Source organism: Pelodiscus sinensis, chromosome 10 (genome assembly GCF_049634645.1).
Source record: "Pelodiscus sinensis isolate JC-2024 chromosome 10, ASM4963464v1, whole genome shotgun sequence".
Taxonomy (NCBI): domain Eukaryota; kingdom Metazoa; phylum Chordata; order Testudines; family Trionychidae; genus Pelodiscus; species Pelodiscus sinensis.
Window position 1 is genome coordinate 51,287,510 of NC_134720.1, and position 21,980 is coordinate 51,309,489.

The window sequence follows — 21,980 nt, forward strand, 5'->3', positions numbered from 1 at the left end:
AAAGAGCTGAGGGGGTCGGAGCTTGGCTGCCACTTCCCTTGTTTAGCTGAAGAGGGATATTCCAACACTGGGGCGCACAAATGCACCAACGCCCTCAGGAGACGTGCAGCCCTCTGTACAAACGAGTCGCCCCACCTGTTCGCTTCAAGTGTGGAAACATCAGGACTTGTCACCGTTAGAGCACTGCTCATTGGAGGTCTTCAGAGAGAGGGGTCTTACTACCCCAGTTTGTGGGAAAGCAAACACTCCGATGGCCTGAGTGAGTTGTCCAGGTCTCGGGATGTTAGAAAGCGGGTAAGAGAATAGACAAGTAACCACATGCATTTCTACTGGTTAGTCGACTATTCTATAGTCCCTGGGGGCGGGGCCGACTGCCAGTGCGCGCCAGCCCCATTCCCGAGGAGCCCCCTGCTGCCACCTCTGTATTAAAGGCAGCAGCACGGGGTGCCAAGCGGAAGCCTATCTGCTAGGGGAGTCAGTTTAAAAAACCAGCTTTTCACGCAGACTATCTGCTGCTGTCCTGCACTTCCACCTCGAATACAGAGGCAGCAGCATGGGGTTGCAACAGCCCCTGTCCTCGGGTTGGTTTGAGATCCCCACGGGCAGATAGCAGCCTCTGCCCATGGCAAGCCTGGGGCCCTGGCTCGCCGCAGGCAGACGCTGCTCTGCAGGAGGCGGAGAAGCCTCTGTCTTCAGGGAGCTAGGAACCTGCAGCTGACAGGGGCTGCTGCCGCGAAGCAGTTTCTGCCTGCACCAGGCCCAGGCTCGCTGTGAGCAGAGGCTGCTTCGTGGCAGCCTCCCCTGGCATCCCTCCATCCTCCCCTGGCATCCCTCCATCCACCTGCTGCCTCTGATAGAGGCAGCAGCATGTGGGAGAGGGGGCAGGAGGCCCAGCAGATCTGGTGCTGGGAAGAACCGGCTTTTAAGGGAAGCTTTTAAGCCAGCACAGGCTCCTGCTTCCCTCTCCTTGCTGCCTCTGATAAAGAGGCAGCAAGGGGGAGGGGGAATGCAAGTAGGCGAGAAGATGAACCAATAAGCCTAGGCTTATTGGTTAATCGTACATTCGACTACTCGTTTACATCCCTATCAGACACAGAACAGAGAACCCAGGTGTCCTGACTCCAAGGCAGGTCTGTGTTCCCTTGGCTGCTGCTGCCACTTTTCTGACTGCAAAGCAAACAAGGCATAGACTGTATGTCCCCTCTGCTAGTAGGGAACAGAGCAGCTGCCAGGCTGGAATTAAAGAGCAGCTTTGCCCTAGCTGAGCTGTAGAATACAGTCTTAAGTAACTGGTAAAGCAAAGTGGCATGAACGAGAGCAATACATGGCACATTTGGTCAGTAGCTTTGTGCCAGTTTCGCATATCAAAGGGGAACTGGTGGGAAATCGATGAAGAAAGGCCGTGACTTCAGGAGTTTTCTGGGCATGGTTTTACCTTGGATCTTTTCAATATGGGACGGCAGAACTGGAAATCTAGGGAGATTAAACCCACTCAAATTAAGGAGAGAAAATATCTGGCACTGTTTGACAAGGGTTGGGTAAAATTTCTTTGCATTTATTTGGCTAAACATAAAAGCCAAAAACCAACTTGGAACAAGCCAGTAACACATGTACACAGAGAAACCGATACAGTTAACATTGATTGAGGGGAGACGCACCCTAATGAGAGGAGTGAAGCACCACACCGGTGTGTTTCATGTTCGACAGCACACGTCCCTGCTAAGACAACAAAATCTGAGAGTCCCATCTTGGTGCTCTAGAATGTCAGACAACTTGGGGTAGGATTTGAAAGTCCCATGTTCAGCCCTAAAATCTGATCCACCACCCCAGAGCTCAGTTTACAATCGTAAAACCTTATCCGGCGACACTTTCATAACAAGGTAAGTGACGTTTCAGTGAACAGAAAAAACTAACTTTTTAAAAAAAAATCAGGAATTTAAAATGAATTCCAAACCCCACATTGTTCCATCTTCTGTGTGTTTCGGAAAATCTAAGCATTGATCTCATCCCAAGACACCCTCCCTCCCCCCAAAAAAACAACTCTTCTGGTCGAATTTCATTCCAGTGGCAGCATTTTAGAACATTAAATTGCCATGAGTTACAAAACGGCCAAGTTTCACACAGTTGGCTATGCTCTTGTGACAGATGATGCATTACGGAGAACTAACTCTCTATGGCTTTCTAGGAGTCAAGCAGCAGTCGTGGCAACCACATGTTCGATGTACAGACCACGTGCAATCATAGGATTCTGTCCCTGCACTGGATAGGCTGTCCCCCATTCTATATAGGAAAGGCAGGCAGGGGATCTGAACACCATTAAAAAGTCCCAAGAAACAGCCCCTACGGTGGGGTTGCATACAAGCTTCCGGCACCAGGTGCCCACCCCAGCATGTTCCATGTAGAGTTACAAAGAGGAGGGAAAGAACGTTAGACACATTAACTGTGCTAGCCTCAAGTTACAGATGGACCCGACCACACTTTCTACGGAGGGCTGGGTTTAAATCATTTTGTTAGAGAGTTTAGTCCCATAAAACCTTGAGAGACGGGTTCCACTTTTCTGCCATGAGCTCCCGAAACTGTCTGGGGAAGCCCCAACTCAGATGCTATTGAACGTCAGTATCACAGCTTCTTAGAGTCCACGCAATCGTAACAGAAGCAGGGCACCGCACCTTTCAGCGTCACTGCACTGCCCCTCTGCCCCACACGGCCTTCGTAATGGCTTGCCTTCAAAGCCAGCTGCCGCACGCATCAGACTGGAGGTTGTTCGAAGCCGCGTCTCATACCGTCTGGCAGAAATTGACCCACCTGCTCAAGTAGCTCCAGGTTCCTCTTACTGCAGCAAATTCTCCATGGAGATTGTTCTCTTAACGTGGGAAAAGCTGGGGTTTCTCTTACGCATCTACTCCGCCACTTCCTCGGGAGGGCTTGAGTGCAAGCAGCCCTCTTCTGACACTCATTAGCAGCTGTACCAATGGAGGAGGGGTGCCTTTAGGTCAGGCTCAGCAGAGAAGCACAGAATGATTATGTCAAGTGATTATGGTGAGGTAAAACCCTGGGAAACCATCCTGTCCCTTCTGCCCCCCCATCGCCATGGGGAACTTTGCTATGCTGAGGGTACATTATGCTGTGCGGATGAAGGGCTTCTGGCACTCAGCCACATGCAGCAATGTGCGCTAGATGTGAGCTACAGACACCGATGCCGTCTCTCTAAAAGCCTTGACCAACACCCTGATTTGGGATGGGCGTGTCCCCTTTAATTTGCCAAGTGCAAGGAGGAAGCAGGGCTTGTGGGGTACAAGGAGGAAGCAGGGCTTGTGGGGTACAAGGAGGAAGCAGGGCTTGTGGGGTACAAGAAATGGCTTCGATATTCCTAGTTAAAGGCAATCAACATGCCCTGGCTGCACAAGGGACCCCATCTGTGTACAGAAACCACGCAGTAGCTTCCCTGTGCAGGATCGCCCACCGGAATGACTGGGCATCGCAAATGCTGCCGTCACCCAACGTGAGGGAGTGCCGTTCACTCCCCGTGTTTAATGTGACCATCAATCCCCCGTGCTGCCCAGTCTAAAGGTTGTGAGCAGGTAAGGAAATAGACCATTTGTGGAAGTAGGGGGTGTCGACGGATACATCATCACGTAAGCGGGAGAGTTACGTGTGTGTCTTCTACCATTCAGATGCCAAGACATTAAGAATGGTTTGGATCTCACCATTCTCGGGCTGCCTCAGAACAAAACCGAGCGCTCCCTAAAGCTCATCTACGCAGGATCAAACCTTCCCAGGGCTCGCCCTGCAGGGCGGAATCGCTCACACTGGGGCAAAGGGAAACCAAAGCCTTCCTTCCTTTTGACCAGCTCTGGCCTTACTGGGAATACAAGGGTGGGCGAAGAATCAGTGCCACCGAGCCTGGTGGAGGACGAGAGTCTCTGCCAAGCCGTGCAGGTGGCATGTCAAAGAAGAGCTGGACAAAAGCCATCCCTTTTATGTACAGGACGGCCTTGTTCTATAGAAGCGTATTAGGATGCCTCTAGCGCCTTCCTCTTAGTCTCCACAGAATCCTTGGTTCTCAGTTCATCTATCACGGACTTTAAGACTTGCAGGCCTGGCCCACGGGACTCAACCTGACCTCACTCACTGCAGCATTCAAGGAAGCTCTTTCCAAACAGGAGATGGTGGCAAGCAAGCTCGGGCACAAAGCAACTTTGGGAGTTTCGTGGCTGTGGAGATGACAGCTCCTCCCCCCGACGGCTGGCTTCTAGGATAGAGTGTCTTCCAACAAGACCCCCCCCCCACCTGCCCGCCCAAATGACGTCCCTTGGGCACACGCAGTGCATGGCACTCAATGCCTGACACGAGGCCACAGATCTTACCAAAGCACAACAAACATTCGTTACATAGTTCACAGCACAGCGTCATTGGACCACAATTTCAAACACAGTTAAAAATAGTGGCAGTTTCCTTTGATGCTATTTCTGCGCTCCCAAGAAACAGCTAACGGAGAGAGGCACCAGCATTTACTGCACAAATGATTTGACATCACTGTTTGCTGGGGTAACGTACGCCCAGCAGCTATCCCACTGCACACATCAAAACGAGGACAGACTTGGCCACAAACATTCTGAAAAGCTCTCTTTGCCCGAGCGAGGTCACAGCTCTCCCTCCCTCAGCGCCCAATCATGTAAACAAATATATGGACACGTGCAAGGCAGAGCACCCAGAGCGGATGTTTCGACAGACAGTCCTACGTGCAGAACCCCAGAGACCAGGGGGAGGTGTGAAGGCGGGAGGACTTTTTGGAAGGAGCTGGCATATTTGTTATTGCCTGGCTGCGTGTATGTGCACACAAAGACACAACGCACGTCTGGAAAGAAGAGACGATAGTCTTTCCTCAAACACCAACTGATGAGCAAAACAAGGTTCTTAGCCTGAGATTTAGTGATTCTTGTAGAGGCCCGAATGGCTGATGGAATATTCTAAGACAGCAATTTCCTTGCAGAGTCAGGTGAGAGTTGTCTGCAGGGTGCAGGGATACCGGACATTACTGAATAGCCTGTGACCAATTCTACGGTGGTGTGGCTTCTCATATGGTGAATTTTCTGTGCAAAGAACATGTGGCATGTTTCCACTATGGCACACTGGGAGCCTCAGCAAAAAGAAGCAAGATCAAGATGCAGACAGCTCGGTAGGTTCTTATTGGTTCCAGTACAGCACGGACGTCTCTTTAGAATTAAAAAATAGCTCGTCGATGCTACCACTTCCCGCACAGTCTCAAAGTTCACACCATTCGAGGGCCTGGCATATGCATCATTCAAGAGATTCAGCAGCAATGAAGAATCCTGCCTCGGGGTAATAAAAGGCAGCCGTGGGCCAAAGCAGCAGACAGACGAAAGGGTCCGATGAACTCTTCTCCCCACACCGACCTTACCCTGCCTGGCTGAGGCATAACAAGGCAAAGCCTTCAGGGCCACTCTCTTTAAAATACTTTTTTTTTTTTTTTAAAAGAAGAAAATAAAACCCACTTTTCTCTTGGAAACCATTGGAACGTAAACACTAAAAAGGGGCCGGGGGCAGGGAGAACGTTTGACTGTGCTTCCCAGACAGCAGCCCTTGCTTGGAGCAGACGGTGCCTCTTGGAGGGGCGTCTGCAGCCACGCGACTATTGCTCTCTCGTTTAATGTTCCCCTTGGGGTAGGAGCTTGAATTCGGCTCTCAGCAATTCAGTGCCTCCAGCTGGCTGCCTAGTCCTCCTCGTCCTCGCTGATGTCGTAGGCAACGGCGCACTGGTTCCTGGAGCGGTTGGCTGGAGAGGAGGGAGGGGTCTTGGTGGAGAAGGGCCAGCGGAAGGAAGGAGAGGGGGAGCGCTCGTGCGTCGGGCTGCTGCTGGGGCTCTGCTTCGGGCTGATCGCTTGCAACATCCGGCCTTTGCCCTCCTTCAGCATGTGCTTCTAGCGCAGGGAGGGAGAGAGGAGAGAGATTAACCACATGGCTGGTGACACGTCAGGTGATGGGAATGGGCGCCGGAGCCAGCATATGGCTGCTCCGGCCCATGGCACCTACAGCTTTGTGGTAGCTGTACCAGCCCAACGTCCATCAGTGCAAGCACTGACAGTTGTAGGTCACAGGACGCGTCACAGAACGGGGAGCGCGCCAGTTCAGAACAGCGATGGAAAGTTTCCGCTCCCCATGGCCACTCGGTGACTAGTGTAAAACGAGTTGGAGGGGTCAGGCCGACTCCCAGGGAATCGGTGCTCGGAAATAAAGTCACCGTGGCCACCAAGACTAAGTGGCATCCACGTTGGTCATCCCAGACAGGCCAACGGCATCCTCAAAGACTGAGCAACTGTCTAGGCCTCTAGCAAGGCCCCCACATGGCGCATGCTGGTGGAGAAGGGCTGGGAGGGAAGCCGGCAGTGTGGTAGTGCTGTCCTTAGCTAGGGGGCTTCCCTCTGGAAAGCTATCACAACTGCACCTTCCAGAAGCAGGAAAGTTTACCAGGACGATCCCTTGCCCACCCCACCTTTGCTCCCCCTCTCCAGGGTGAATTTGTTACCAGTGCTCCTTCGGGTCCAAACATCTCCAGGAAGTTGCCGATGAATTCCCGGGATTTCTCCTCCCATTTCTGAATGAGGTCAATGCTCTTTTCCTCCACTTTCTGGACAAACTCCTTCGATTTCTCCTCCACGTCCTTCACCCTCTTTTTCACTTTGTCCACACGTTCCTGCAGGTGATATTTCTTCTCCTGTAGAAGCAAACGCCACAGGGGGAAGGGTTAGGACAAGGGGCATTTCGATTTTCACCTGTCCCACAGGCAGGTAACTTCCACTTTTTAGGATTTAAAAGTGTGAAGATAATTTTCTGGTACTAATACAAACTTCATTGGGCCTACAGCTGAGCAGCCAGAGTTTCCTGGACACTCAACAGCTACAGCTGGGAACGGATGACGTTTCAATCAAAAATACCAATTCCCCTCTGCAAGCCGCATCTCCCGCTTTCACAGCGCAATACGACTGGCAGAAACAGACAATCTAGCAAAGATCTGCATTGCAATTTCCTAGCTCTGAGTCTTCTATGAAGAATTTAAAGGGGAAAATGAGCTGACAAGACTGTGCGTGGGACCACTGAGCCCTGCAAATGTATTATTAGTTATTTGTATTGCAGACTTTCCCAGAGGCCTTGGTCAGGGTCAGGCTCCCACTGTCCTGGGTGACGCACATGCCCACGGTACAGACACGGTCCTTGCCTTGGAGCGTTAACAGTCTAACACATCGAGACTCACGTTTATGAAGCTGACGTTCAACTCCTTGGCTGTGTACCCCCTCTGCAGGTTCCGTCTGGCATAGACATCATAGTCCCGTACAATCCGGGTGATTATATCGGATGTAGAGATCCCTTCGGTCCTCTGAGTTGGTGCAAACATGCCTACGACCAGGGGAATGGAACCCAGCGCAGTTGTCAGTCGGATGGAAGGTGAGGAGCTGCTCCTGACTCAGCACAGAGGCTGGAGCATTTCACAGGCGCTCAAAGCTCATCCCCTGCTTCCTGTAGGTTTATTCGTATCCCAATTGGCCCCGTGTTCTGTATTTTGATCCTTGAAAGCTGCCCCGTTCTGGTGCCCCCAATTCACAAAGGGTCAAAAGCCGGGAGGGTTGAGAGGAGCCAGGAGAAGGAGAGACGGAAGGAGCTCAGCTACGTAGCTTATCAAAGAGCAACTTCAGGAGTGATTTGATTAAGTACCTGGCTGGGGAACAGCAATATGACTGCAGACGGCTCTTTAGTCTAGCAGACAAGAGTCAATGGCTGGAAGGCGAAGCTAGAGCCATACAGACTAGAAATCAAGTGCAATTTTTTTTTAGACAGTGAGTTAAATGACTCTCGCTGTAATTAACCGCTGGAGCTGTTCATCAAGGCATGGGGCAGGAGAGGGGAAGAGAAGGGGGGATTTTCCATCCCTGGCCATTTTTTCAAATCAAGAAAGGAGGTTTCTCTAAAGGATCTGCTTTTGTTTAACCATTGCGATGGGGTTTGCAGCAGGAATTAATTCAGGAGAGTCCTCTGGCCTGTGTTCTGGACAAATCCAGGCGAGGTGATCACAACGTCTGGGCCTAGGGTCTATGCAAACAGCTCAGCAAGCGTAACAGGCCTGAAGCCCACACTCAGAGGCACCTGCGCCATGAATCAGGGCGGCACAGGAGTGTGAGATCAGCTAGCTACAGCGGCAGGACCAAGGCAGCAGAGCACAAGTCAAGGTACAATTCCATGGGCTTCTGTTACCTGGCTTGCCCAAAGGGACTGAGTCCATAAAGGACGTAGGGAGACACAAGCAAGCCCCCAACACACCTCACACTTCATGTGCCCCCCAAAACGTGACCTTCAGCCTTGGAGAACTGAACACGCCTTATAGAGGGCAGGGTGGTGGCAGCAAAAACTTTCTTTTCCTTCCCACGAAAAAGGCCCAAAGTGTATGGCGTAGCCAGCTGACTGGATGGGAATCTGGGTTTGTCAGACTGAGTGAGCCATGAGGGCCAAGTATTGTGCTGGAAGGTGGGCTCCGATTCTCCACCCACACCTCCTTTGCTGGATCACTACAGTTATCTGCTATTTCAGAGAGCGGATGCGTCTGCCTGCATGGCTGTTTGTTCAAGAACTTATCAACGGGAAGAGCCAGGACCTCCAAATGTGTGAGGCAGCTCCCTCTTATCCTAACTTACAGCGAGGTCGGGGTCTGGTTGTGCCAGGACAATGGGATGTGCCTGGAATAAAATTGTTTTGCATCAAACGGAAAGGGAGGGGTGTGATAGCAGGGACAGTTACGCTCACGAATGACCACAGGAGGAGCAGCTGCTGGTGGGCAGCACAGCCCTGCCACCCCAACCTGCCTTAGGGAGCAGCTGCCACATGTCCTCTGTCACACCGGGCCACCGCTGAGCGCAGCTCCTGCAGTTCTGGGCCAGCTCTGGGGAGATGCCAATGGGCAGCATGCATGGCTCCCACAGACCCTGGGGAGAAGCTGGTGGGTAGCCTGCATTCCCCTGCTGCCAGCTGTCCTGGGAAGAAGCCACTGGGTGGGATGTGCAGCCCCCAGACCCGGGAAACACCATAAGCCTTCTACTTTAGTATAAAATGGAGGGGGTGGGAAGCTGACCAAAAGCTGGGTTCTAAATGAAGAGGCGCTCTGCTCCTGAGCTATGGGGATGAATGAATAGACCAGCCAGACTAGTAAACAGTAGCCATGGGTCTCAAAGGCTGCTGATCCAGCACCCATAATACCAAGGTCACTCTTTAAAAAAGAAAATAAAAATTGTAGTTCAGGAGTCTTGGTGTGACGGATCTGCTCTTTCCTGATATCCCTTTGATAAGTCTCTGTTACTGGGCTATGAGGAGGAGTGAATCGACTACAGAGGAACCGTCGCTCGGAAGAGAGAATGTTTTTAAGAAATGTACCTGCCTAGTTAGTTTGTACTTAATTCTCTTGGCTGTTGTCAGAGACAGCAGAGACCACTCCACTCTGTGCTGCTTAGGCCTCAGTTGGAGGATTGTGTCCAGTTCTGGGCCCCACATTTCAAGAAAGGTGTGGAGAAATGGGAGAAGGTCCAGAGAAGAGCAACAAAAAACGATGGAAGGTCTAGAAAACATGACCTAGGAGGGAAGACCGAAAAAAACTGGGCTTGTTTACTTTAGTAAAGAGAAGACTGAGAGGGGACAGGATAGCAGTTTTCAAGCACCTAAAAGGGTGTTACAAGGAGGGAGAAAAATGGTTCTTGGCCTCTGAGGACAGGACAAGCAGCAATGGGGTCAAATTGCAGCAAGGGAGGTTTAGGTTAGACATTAGGAAAAACTTCCTACCTGCCAGGGTGGTGACACACTGGAATAAATTGCCCAGGGAGGTTGTGGAATCTCCATCACTGGAGATATTGAAGAGCAGGTCAGACAGACACCTGTCAGGGATGGTCTAGACAGTGCTTGGTCCTGCCGTGAGGGCAGGGGATGGACTCTATGACCTCGCGAGGGCCCTTCCAGTTCTATGATTCTGTGTGTTTTAATAAGGGACTTCCCAGCACTGAATTTATGATACTGAGCTTAGGCATCAGCCCAAGCCACGGAATGGACCAGGACACAAAGGAAGAGACACAGAGATGACGTTGCCTTGGTGTGAATACACACAGCACTGGTAGCCGTGTTTATGGCTAGCTGTCTATTACGGCAGGACAGGAAGCAAGGGGAGTAGGATTTTCCCATTTGTCCATGACTTCTCTTTTCACCTTAATGTTGCAGGTCCTTTTCTTGTGGGGCTGGGCCCAGTGCCCTGAGATGGGTGTTGAAACCTGGCACACAGGGTGGCAGTGCCGCTCCAGTCTGGCCCCTCCAACCCTGCTCCCCCAACAGGGTACTGGCCCCAGTACTGCAGGACTGGAGTTTAGGGTAGAGTCCCCGCAGGAGCTTGGGGGGAGGGGAGGGCGCTCTCTCTGGGCTTCCTCTCCTCCCCAAGCCAGGATCCTGGGGTTGCTCTGGGTGGCTGGTGCCCTGGGGCAGGACAAGGAGAGAGGAACTTTCTCAAACAGGTCCAACCTAGCCTGAGATGAGATGAGTCTCCCTAGACACTCAATCCTTGCTGGCACCACCTAGAACCACAGTTTTGCTCTACAACACCTGTCCCACTCGGAACTGGACCGAGACCCACCAGCTGGCGCTAGATAGCGAAGGTTACAGGTCACCCCCACAACTTATGCCTCACCTGCTTCTTTTATGTGCTTGTAAACATCGTCACTCCCAGCAGAAGAATATGGGATGTCATCGTGGGCAACAAAATCAATCTGGGAGTTGGGAGGAAAACAAAACAAAAAAAAGGCTGAATAAATCTTTCCTTGACTCCACAGACAGTACCTTGTTCTGCAGTGACCAAGGAACAGTTCATTACTTAATGCTCAGCCGCCGTGTGCTGGTAGGTGGGGAGCAAAGCTACGAGGAGCGGCCGTGTGCTTTGCTTTCCAAACAAGGCTCACCCTTGGCAGCCAGCCCCCTGAGCACGCTTAGACAAGCCTGAGAGTGCGCGCCAAGGAGGAGACAACGTGAGTAAGATGCAAACGGCAGCTGCAAGCTTCAGACTGTTTGTTCTAAGCACGGCGAATTGCTGGCCGTGCGTAGCAGCCTGGTGCCAGCAGAGGGCAACATCTGATGCTTCGGAGGAAGGCGAGAAAGCTCTTGTGCGTCTGGCCACAAATTGCTTCCTGACCCTTGCAGCAGCGCCCTGATGCAGGAGATGTGACGCATCTGATCTCAAGCTACACAACCCAACTGTTACTAGTAGCATTGAAACTACCAGCCCTTCTCAAAGCCACCCACGGTAGCTGCCTCTCCAATGCCTGCTAGGAGAACTTCACCACAGGCCTGCTGCTTGTTTTGCGTCGACCTGCTGCTAAGGTTCAGCGACCCCTTGTTCTCACTACAGGGACCAGCAAAAAGGAGCCTTGCTGTGTCTGCCAGAATCGGCCCCACCACTGATCCGGCCTCCTCTCCAAGCGGAGTACCTCTCAGATTGAAAAGCTAGTTGGGCCTCCCTAGTCCGGTGCCTCGAGACCTCACTGGTCCTGGATGAGGGATTTTGTCAGACCAGGAAAGATCATATCTGTGTCCCCCTTGCCACCGGCCCCCCAGCCATGGCCTTGCTGCCAGGCTCCCAGCTGGCTTCCCTCTGTTGCTGGCTCCTCCGCGTTCCGCGCCTTACCCGGTGCTCAGCCAGGAACTCCGGGGTGAGGGTCCACGGCGCGTTTCTCACCACTTCGTCCACATAGCGGCAGTGCTGCACCGCGTCGTAGCGCTCGCTTTCGTTCATCACCGTGAAGCCCTTCAAGTTGTGGGTCAGCTCATCGCTGCAGACTGCAGAGCCGGGCACAGAGCAGGGAAGAGTTCTGTCAGCCCTCTGCGACCCACCCGGGCCCCCGCCCCTGCCAGAACCCACGGTCCGACCCCTGCAGCGTGGGAGAACCCCGCACCAAGACCCGGGCAGGTCTCCCAAGCTACGCAGGCTCAGCTGTTACAGCCAAGTGCTATGGGAGGCTCTGGTAATTCAGGAAGAGAACCCAGTTTTCAACTCCCTCTCTAGAGCACTGGTGTGAAAGGTTTGGAGGCCCAGGGGGAAATAGAGCAGTCCGGAGAAATGAAACTGCTCTGAACAATTCCACTGACTGCCACAGATTGTGACGACAGCATTACTATGCAAATCTGGTCAGCTTTGGGGTTGACTGGCTGGTAGACATCCTTCACCCCAGGCCCTCTGCTGCTTGGTGAAAGAAAGGATGGATTCAGAAAGTCAACTGTCCCTCAGAAGCCAGCAGTGTTCTTGCCCTTTGGGCACCAGTACTGGAAACACAGGGCAGCCCTACAGACCACCCCGAGGCGGGGCACAGAATGCCTCATTTACCCTGGAGTTGACCTGATCCCTCACAAAGAAACATCAGAACCAAACAAGTTTCCAAAAGTAGAAACTAAGCCAAACCCCACTGGAGCGAACCCGACTAGAATGGAACGGGTTCCTAGCAAATCGTCAGATTCATTCAATCGTCAGGCCATGTAATAAATCAACGGCTCTCTATCAGCTCTACGGAATCATTTGGGAAGGGCCCGAAAGCAGATGGGCCATTATCAATCTCAATTGAGACACTGCTGCTGCTCCAGCCAAAGAGAGATACAGTGAGGGTGAAAGCTCTCCCGGGTTGGCGCCAGCATTGAGACTCCGCACACCAAGGGACGGTTTCTTAGTTGTCAGTTCAAATGGCTGCGCCGAATGTCCCCTTTTCCATGTCCCCTTTTCCAGCTTTGAACCGCATTTCTGGATGCACAACATTTCGTTTGACTATAAAAAGCTCTTCCCGGCTTTACGAAACAACCCATTTCTGGGAGTTTCATTTTTACAGGCTGGGCCATTTGTCCCCGACACTGCGCTATATCCGTTTTAGTGCTACAGGGGACGAGATTACAACGTGGTCGCCCTTTGAGCTGCAACAAGTGCCAGGCACAGGGTAAGCCGCTGAAGGTGGGAGAGTGCAAAGCTGCTCCTGCCTTAGGAAAAGTTAATTACTCTTGTAAGGCTGCCAAAGTCAACAGAGACCTCTCCTTACCTCCCACAATGAGATACGTGTTCGGGAAGAGGTTCTTTGCCTGCATCAAGGCCCGGGCATGTCCAGAGTGAAATAAGTCAAATATCCCGTCAGCATAAACCCTGACCGGTCGGTCCACTGAGCACAAAAACACAGACGTTATTCGTGGAGAACCATTCCTGGGGAAAGCAGTTGCTGGCCGGGCCTTACTGGGTGCTTCCGAAGACCTAAGAAGCCTTGTGTTCCTTGTGGGAGGAAGCTGGTTGTATGCGTTGTTAGGGAAACAATTATCAGAATGCAGAGCTGTAGCCAAAAAAGATTTGAGAAGGAAAACTGCTGGTTTGTTCCCTCTTCTGCCAGGAGTCAGGGGACGGGAGTGCCAGACTAAGCATGGAACGATCTTTAGAGACAAAACTTAACACCCAAAATGCCATGCGTAGTGTTCTCATGGGGCTAAGTGCAGCTGCCCTGGGACGCGGTGCACACAGCGCGAAAGGAAACCTGGGGAAAATGGAAACATCCAACACCTTCATCTCCAGGAACATGCAACGTGCCAACATTCTGGACAGCAACTGACTACTCCTGGGTGACTTGCCAAAGACTGCACGGGTTTGCGTTATGTTTGCCCAGCAGGCTCCTGGAGGAAATCCTGACATCCTCCCCGTTTCCACCATTAGTTTACTCCTGCCCCACCACCCCATGCTTGAACCTCGCTGCTATAGCTACTGTCCTCTGGTTCTGCGAGCCAATGAGAATTCCTGCTTAGCATGACCTCCAAAAATTGACCAGGCAGGGCACTATTGAGCCAATTGTTATGTTCCTGCTTCCAAGCTAGGGATGTTACATTTCGATTGATCTAATTTCCATCAACTACTCAATTAGTAGATAAGGGGGGAGCTCGCTATCCCGCTGCGCCTCTCCCTTTGAAATGTCGAAGAGAGAGGCACAGCAGTAGGGATGCCTCTGCCTTCCCTACCCCCTGTGGAGACAGTGATGGGGAAAGCAGCTGCTAAACCGGCTCCTGCTCCCCTGCCTTGTAGCATCCCTCTGATAGAGGCAGCAAGGTGCGTGTGTGTGAAGCAAGTAGTCGAGCAACTACTTGACTGTCTGATAAACGTATGCCTATGTGGCTTTGACGTGACTCAGGAACGTGGCTAGAAGCAATGCTACTACTGAGGAAAGCATAAGGGGCTCTCATTATATGAAGCTCCCAGAACAAAGAGGCTCCAAACTCAGCTGCAGCCTCCGGGCAAACATGATACCAAGTTAGTCACCAGAGTGGAGCTACGGACCTAGTTAGCAAAGCAGGGCTCTGACACAAGGGAGGCTGGAGCTATGTAACTGAGCCAGGAGAAATCCCAGAGCCAAGTGCATGGCTAGGTAAATGCTCTCTCATTTGGTTTTACAGTACTTACAGGGGGTGCCCCTGGTCGCCTCTTCGAACGTGACTCTGGCGTACGGCTTACTGTAGTCCTCTTCAATTTCATCTGAAAAGGGAGCTGGCTCCCTCAAGCCCTGCGTAAGCAACGAGAGAGAAGAACAGCTTGCAAACCCCTCATGGTTCAGCCTATTCCACAGCCACAGCACAAGCCGACAGAGAGGGCAGGGGAATTGGACAGCTGGGAAATCGCATGGCAGCCATACTGTGCTAGGAGAGCCTGGTCAGAAGGCACTAATGAGATTTTCTACAGCTAAGCCCCCGTGCCGTCCCCGTGCTTAGGGATGGAGAGAACTGAGGTGAGCCGAGGTCACAGCGACACATGGAATCAAGGGAAACACTCAGCACAGCCCAAGGCGCAGACACCCAGCTGGCGTGAACGCTGATACCTCTCTGGGCTTCAGTGAAGCTAGGACCTTCCTGTCGGCTAAGGATCCCCCTTCCCCCGCATGAGTCCTTTACTCCTGAGTTTTGAGATCTAGCCACTGGACAGAACTGCCTCAGCTGGACCATACCATGGAACAAATCTCCCCGGGCATAGTGTATAAATGGTCACAGCTATCAGGACACACAAGCCATTACAACTCCGCAAAGCTGGTCTGACTCTCCAGGGAAAGTGTTTAGAAGTACCCATCTGGAAGCCCTAGAAGGTGGGAAACCAGTCGCGTTCTGTGGCCTGATAGAACCTTACAGACCCTCACCGGTCCCTTTGACACTACCAGCAAGAGCAGCGCATCGGCAGAGTTCGGAGGGAGGAGGAGGATGCAGATGCAGGAAGTCCAGTGACAGCTGCTGGGGGGCTGATCGTGTCTGGCAGAATGAAGCACCCGGGCCTCCAATGAGCTGCCGGCTCGGTGTCAGTTTAATGACGCGGCAGGGCCTGTGACAGTTCGAGAGTCGCTCCCCTTTTCGCAGGGAGGTGTGTCCGCGCAGCCGATCACCCTTTCCCACGCCGGATGACTAGGCATTGACCTTGCTACCCACGTCATGACAAGCCAAACTGCAGCTGCAAGAGGGTCCTCGGCAGTTTCCTCCTGCCCTACTGCAGCGCCCTGCTGTGAGCCCTGGCAGCCTTTCTGCAAGCACTGCCGCGGTCTCTCCCAACGGGGATCCTGTGCTGACACAGATCTCCTCGTGCAGCACGTGGGAAGGCGGCAACCAGGCCGCTCTGCTGCGGTGAGCGGATGCCCTCTGAGACCTTCTTTAACAAGAGCATCGTACCGAGCCTCTGGCCTCTTCTGTGCTGTCTCGTCCATTACGGTCAGAGGCCTTGGGGCTTCTGGACCTCACGGAGGCAGAAGCAGCATCATTCCTAGCTCTAAATGTGGAGCCCTGGGCATGCATCTCCTCATGGCAGGGGTTCTATATTAAACGCTGACATTTAATGAGGCCAAAGTCCATTCACCCACACTGCCTTCAGCTTTCCTTCTTAGCCCTCAATCCCCCTGTGAGCAAGGCTTTGATTTTTTGATACTTCCGTGCTTGCCTCTGTAATTACTGTGCATTAGTTCAGGCTTCCTAAACCAGGGAAGAGTGCGTGTAGGGGGTATTGTGTGCATATACGTGACACAGAAACAAACCGAATGCTTGCAATTTCACAATCACACACACGGCAATTAGAACAGTACAGAAATGTAAGTGCCTCCTGCAACTAATATAACGGATCACACAACCCCCTCAAAGCTGCCTGTCTAGATAAAAAGGCCTGTCTTCTCTCCTGTAAGAAGGTTGGGATATGCACCCTGAAATAGTGAATACAACAGATGATGAGAGCAGGGCTATAAATCAATCGGCGTTTCATTCCTGTCTGCTGGGGGACTCTGGCACTGCTAAATGAGCAATCAGATCTTCTGTGATGAGTATGTGCCAAGAGAGCATAAAGTATCTCGGTGACACTTTTGCCCTTGCAGAAACAGGGAGCCCTGCCAAACTCCTAGGAATAAAACTTTTCATGACAGCGAAGGAGCGAACGCGTCAAGAGATTCACAGGGAGCCTGCACCTCCAAGAGGCGGAGGAGTTCTGCAGAGGACAGATCAGAGGGAGTGGAAGGAAGAAGTGTAAGCACAGCTCGCTTTGTGCCATCTGTGGTCAGGCGCTCTGTCAGGGCCATGAGTGTAGCACTAAAGAAGGTGGGGGCACGTTACAAGGTCTGCTGGTTGAAGCACAGGCATGGAAGTCAAGGAGATCAGGGTCCTACACCCAATGAGAAGTAACCTTTAGCAAGTCACCGCACCCTTCTGTGCCTCAGTTTCCCCATCTGCAAAAAGAAGATACTAATTCTTACCCATTCCAGTTTGGGAGGAACTTTGAGACATTCTAATGGGAGATGCTGTTAAAGGGCAAAGCACTGTTCATATATTTGGGGAGGTAAAGACTGATGCACATCGCAGGTATATTTATAAATGATTCTGACCCCTCAGCGATGGGGGAAAGGATGATGGCCAACTCTGACAAAGATCAGGAAGGAACAACAAGGGGGTAGGGTGGTCAGGGAGGGAGGGAGAGTACAGGAGTGGGAGGGGGTATGGCGTCTGGAAGAGAAGGCGATTGGCAGTGCTTACCTGGCTCCGTGCCTCCCACCGCTCTCAGGTACCTCCCCACCGCTGCTCTCATTGGCCAGGATTCCGGCCAATGGGAGCAGCCAGGAAAGCCTCCAGGCAAGTAGTTTCCCATTCCCCCAGCTAGGGTGGGGAGAGGGAACACTTGCTTCCCTCAAACCGGATCCGGCCCACGAGGCTCCCCACCCTCACGGTGCTCCAACCTCGCGGAGGAGCCCACAGGGCTGGAGCGCCAGCACAGGCTCCCCACCGCAGGGGTGAGGGGTGCAAGCCCGTCACAGTTCTCAACATGGGTCCCACTTTGAGAACCACTGCAATAAAACCACCCCTCGGGTCTGCCTGGGAGGAGGAAGGAGAAAGCAGATTGGGGCCTGGCTCTTCCAGGGAGTGAAACTTTTTAAAGTAAAAGCAGCTGAGTTATAGCCCTAGCAGCATTAATGATTTACAGATTCATGAGTCAGCTGGAGAGACACTCCTCCCCTAGGGCCACGCTTTTGTTCTGTTTTCCTCAGGCTCAGAGTGCGTTTACACAGGCAGCACTTGCATTTCGGATGAGAGGAGTCAACTGCAGTCCCTCTCACACTGCTCTGGCAGGTGAGAGAGAGAGAGACACCCCAACCTCGCCCCCGCCTCCCTCCCTCTGCACAGCACATTCGCCTCTGTTCACAGAGCAGTGGCAGCTGTCAGAATGGAGCGAAAGGGAAAAGGCACATACCTCCAGGCACGACTGCTGAGTTTCTGGATGCAGAGTGGGAGTGGCCACTCTGAGTACGCTCAAGAGGGCAATTAGACCAGTAAAAGCAATCAAGAGTCTTTACTGGCACATCACATGAAACTCAGCAGTTTCAGTGCAAAATGTGGATTGCACAAAACCCTGACTTTTTTGTGCTAAAATCTTAAACGTAGCCTTTTAGAGAGGCCCAGCATTTCTGTTTTGGAAAACAAGGCTGCACTGAGCCCAGCACGGGCATGAAACATTTTCTTGGGTTATCTAAAAGCTTTCCTGCAGTGCTGGAAACACTAATGCAGCTTCCTGCTAAATGCATGAGAACCAGAAAGTGAAGCCCATTGAACACACAATGAAACTAGTCAGTCTACTATCACGGCAGATGACAAAACAAGGTGTATAAAAATAGATTAATAAATCTGATTATATTCAGAAGAAATTAAAAAAAACAATTTAAAATTAAATTTGAAATGACTACCTATATTAAAGCCTAAACTTAACTGTATTCTATTAACATCATTTAATTTAAATAAAAATAGAATATGCAAGCAGTACATAATTTCTGCACAAGTTTTAAAGCAAGTCAAACCAGTAAACAGGTGGGAGTCATTGGCTAAGCACCTAGAACTAGAGTTTGCTGAAATGCAAAACCAGCTTTTGACTGATGGGAGCTTCTTCTGCAGGTGCAGAGAATATTTGTTTTGCTTCATTCACCTAGTTCAGTTCAACAACTAGATTCACTCAAAGCTGAGAAACCAACTGGAAGTTTAACGAGCAGTAAAAGCTCATTTTCGTTTTCCAATCTGTGAATAAAAATGGAGGCGTGAGCAGATGAGCTCTACTAGTTCTAAAACTTTGAAGGACATGGTAAACAGCCATTTTGGCTAGCACGGCCTTTGTTTAATAAATCAGTTTTAAATGTGAACCACATGTGGATATATTTTCATAGGTATCCAGCACATTTCAGGTAGTTTTATTTAACTAATTAAAAAATTGTAAATGTTATTTTTTTGAATTCTTAGCTCAATTCCAATTCCCATCCAAATGCAGCCTGACACAAATCATACACTACATACAAATAATTAAGCTGGTAAATTTGAAAAAAAAAATCTTAATTTTTTACATTTTTATGATGTTAGAAAATAGTGAAACTGAGTAGTGTGCAAAGCTATATAATTGCTCAAATAAATGTGTATAGATATAGCATCTTCCTAGTTAGTAAAAAGTTGTACCAAATTTACTTTAAAGGCTACATTTAGTTGCAAATCAATGTCTTAGCTAGTTATGTGAATGTTTAACTGGTTAACCAGTGGGAGCCAGAGCAGTTCTCTGCCTGCTGTGGGCAGGGGGCTGCTCCAGCCCGGAGGGGGGGACGGGGGGGGGGACATCATGGACAGGAGCTGCTCCAGGCCCTGCCTGTGTGGGGCACTCAGCCCAACAGCAGCCAGGAAGGCCGCTTCAGCCACGGCCTTCCCCCTCCCCCTTAATTGCTTAACCAGTTAAACAATATGTTAACCAATTGGTTAACAAATTAAACAGGATTGTCATCTCTAGTCTTAACGATTACCAACCAATAAGACTCAACCTCACTTTAGGAAAAAAACTAAAATGTTGAAATGTGAAAGAAGATAGTTTCTGCTTGCTGATGTAAATCGATCCACCTCAAAGCAAGATATTAATTACAATTATTTTGGTTTTAATAATTTAGCCGCCAGTTCTGCAAGCACTCATATGTCTTACTCCACATGCAGTTTCACTGATTTCAGTGTCATTATTCGTGTGCTTAAAGTTAGCCACATGAGTAGCTGTAGGAACACTGCCAGAAATGGGTCTAGGGAGCCAATATCGATTTTGTTTAAAATCTTGCCTATGTCACTAAAGAAATGAGACCAGTGAAAAGGTGACTTATCTCAAGTCTGTACACATCCACGCCTAGAACCAACATCCGCATTCACCACTAAACAGCTTTCCTCACCTTGCTTGGGACTCCATTTTTGTACGTAGGTACACCCGCATGAGCAAAGGAGGATTTTGACTCAGCTTTGCAAGAAGCAAACTGCACTTGCCAGGCTGCAGAACTCTGCCCCTTTCCCTGGGCACAGAGGGCATTTTACTCTGCTCCAATCAATGTTGCAACATCAGTGTCATTCAGCGGCTTTTCAAAAGGGAAAGCTTTCTGATCAGCCCTGCTTACTTACAAACGAGTGACGAGGCATTTTCAGGGGAATTCCATCTGGCTCTGTTGCCCCATTGGGTCCGGACCCATCTTTTCTTCTCTTCCGGGGATTCAGCCTTGATGAGCTGGGGGGCTCCATCACAGGAGATGGGGTAGGTAAGGCGTTTCCAGCAGACTATAAGAATGAAATGAAGGAGAAATGTAAGAGGATGTTCCCGGCAGAAGGGCTGAGAAACCAGCCAACGAGGAGCACTGCATACAAATGATCAGTCCAAAGCCACCTATACAGGGCCCTACCCAGTGGAATGTGGCAGGAGATGCCAAAACTTCTTGACAAACAGTGCCAATGGGAACTCTGAATAAGTTCTCTCTGCAGAGTAGCTCCTAGTCACAGGAATGAGGAGAGGGATATAATCAGCTGGCTGGAGAGAAACTCCCTCACTCAGGAGTTGACGTATGAGTTATGGTATCATGAGCTTGGAACTAGTTACGGTATTTTAGTATCTGAGGCAGGCCAAAGATTAAAACATGCCCAGTCCACATGACTAAAGGGTGACTGTGTATAATTTCCTAGCTTTCATTTCAGTGACAAACTGGATGCACAAAACGAACCTCCACACAACAACAATCCATCACTGGAGATATTAAGAGCAGGTTAGATTGACACCTGCCAGGGAAGGTAACTGGACTTGATGTTTTCTCGAGGTCCCTTCCAGTTCTAGCATGCTACGATTCTAAGACAGATGATGGGCAAAGCTGTATTTCCATTAGGGATGTGAATGATTAACAAGTTAATGGGTGAGGCTTACTGGCTACGGTAAACTGGTGGGGGCTGGCACAGCCCGATGGGGTCTTCCATGAGCAAGGAGTGCTCTAGCCTGGCTGCAGCAGATGGAGGCGGAGGACCACTCCAGCCCAGTCTGACTGGAGTGCCCCCTACCTGCTCCGTTTAATTGGTTAAAAAGAACCTTTACCTGGTTAGCTAAATAAATGGGATTTTACATCCCCTGTTTCCATTGGGGTGGGTGCCCATGAACTAAATCGTGAATAGGCTATTTGCAGTGAGAGCTCAGCTGTTAACTTTCCCTACGCCAGGAATGCAAGGAAGCCCTGCACGGCTTGCTGGGGAGGTGAAACTAGGAGTTTACATGAATGGCTAACATGGGAAAATCCCAACCCAACGGCCAAAAGGGTTAAAAGTAGAGGCTGGATTTGAAAATTTGTGGCTAACAACTGAGTTGAAGTTTTTCCCCTTTACTAAACAAGCTATCTGACCCCCTTGTGGTCATTTGCACTTCTGTATCACCTTTCATCAGCCAAGACGGGCAGGCCTGGGAAATGCAGTTTACATCTGAGTCTAGAAGCTGTGGATTTAAGACTCTTTCCCACTCATACGCAGAGTGTACCCTGGAAGTGGCTGGGGTTTCTAGATTGAGAGCAAACCTATTGCAGGGAGAGGAAGCTACAGCACATGAATGCTGCCCCCATGCCGCTTGAGGCATGTGATTGTGTATTATCAATCATGGCTGGAAATCACTGCTCAGTGATGCCTAATAGATAATGTAAAGTGGAGTGGTGTTGGATGAAGCTCCATTAGCCAGATCCTCCAAAGGTTTCTGAAAACTGGGCTTTTAAAGGGACAATACTGGCAGGCATGTTAGGAGCACAGCTCACTCTGTTTGGGAGAGTTCCTATGTCATGAGGCAAGCAAAGATAAAGACTGCTTGGGACATGGAGACTATATGGTGTCCAATTTAGACTCAAGATGACCTGTGGTTTTGGGCAGAGCTGACCGGAGGACAAGGATGTTTTGTGGCAACTTGGAAATCTCTTGTTATTCCATGATGAAACAAAACCATAACCCTTCTCACGCTCTGGGGAAAGTGTGCAAGTGGGAGCAACAGTGCAGTAGCCAGGCAGTTGGCACTGATGTGGATGTGGGATACGCAGGTTCATGTCCTAGCTCTTCCTGATTCCGAGTGCTCTGGG

The 21,980-nt window shown here is 50.7% G+C and overlaps 1 protein-coding gene across 4 annotated transcripts in view; it reads right to left on the reverse strand.

The window, feature by feature from the left end:
* Positions 1-1,534: 1,534 nt before the first annotated feature.
* The window catches only part of PCYT1A (phosphate cytidylyltransferase 1A, choline), a 29,980-nt gene continuing 9,534 nt past the window's right edge, over positions 1,535-21,980 (reverse strand). For 2 of the 4 annotated variants that reach the window (XM_075938216.1, XM_014578403.3), the window contains 8 exons: positions 20,014-20,166; positions 14,507-14,606; positions 13,113-13,394; positions 11,720-11,871; positions 10,730-10,808; positions 7,274-7,416; positions 6,548-6,736; positions 1,535-5,942 (listed from right to left, as the gene is read on the reverse strand). In XM_075938216.1, the coding sequence (XP_075794331.1) occupies positions 5,736-5,942; positions 6,548-6,736; positions 7,274-7,416; positions 10,730-10,808; positions 11,720-11,871; positions 13,113-13,394; positions 14,507-14,606; positions 20,014-20,130 (1,269 nt within the window). In that variant the 5' untranslated portion in view covers positions 20,131-20,166 and the 3' untranslated portion in view covers positions 1,535-5,735. Of the gene's footprint in view, positions 5,943-6,547; positions 6,737-7,273; positions 7,417-10,729; positions 10,809-11,719; positions 11,872-13,112; positions 13,395-14,506; positions 14,607-20,013; positions 20,167-20,288; positions 20,309-21,980 lie in introns of those variants that run through there. The other 2 variants (XM_075938217.1, XM_075938218.1) reach the window with 2 other exon arrangements.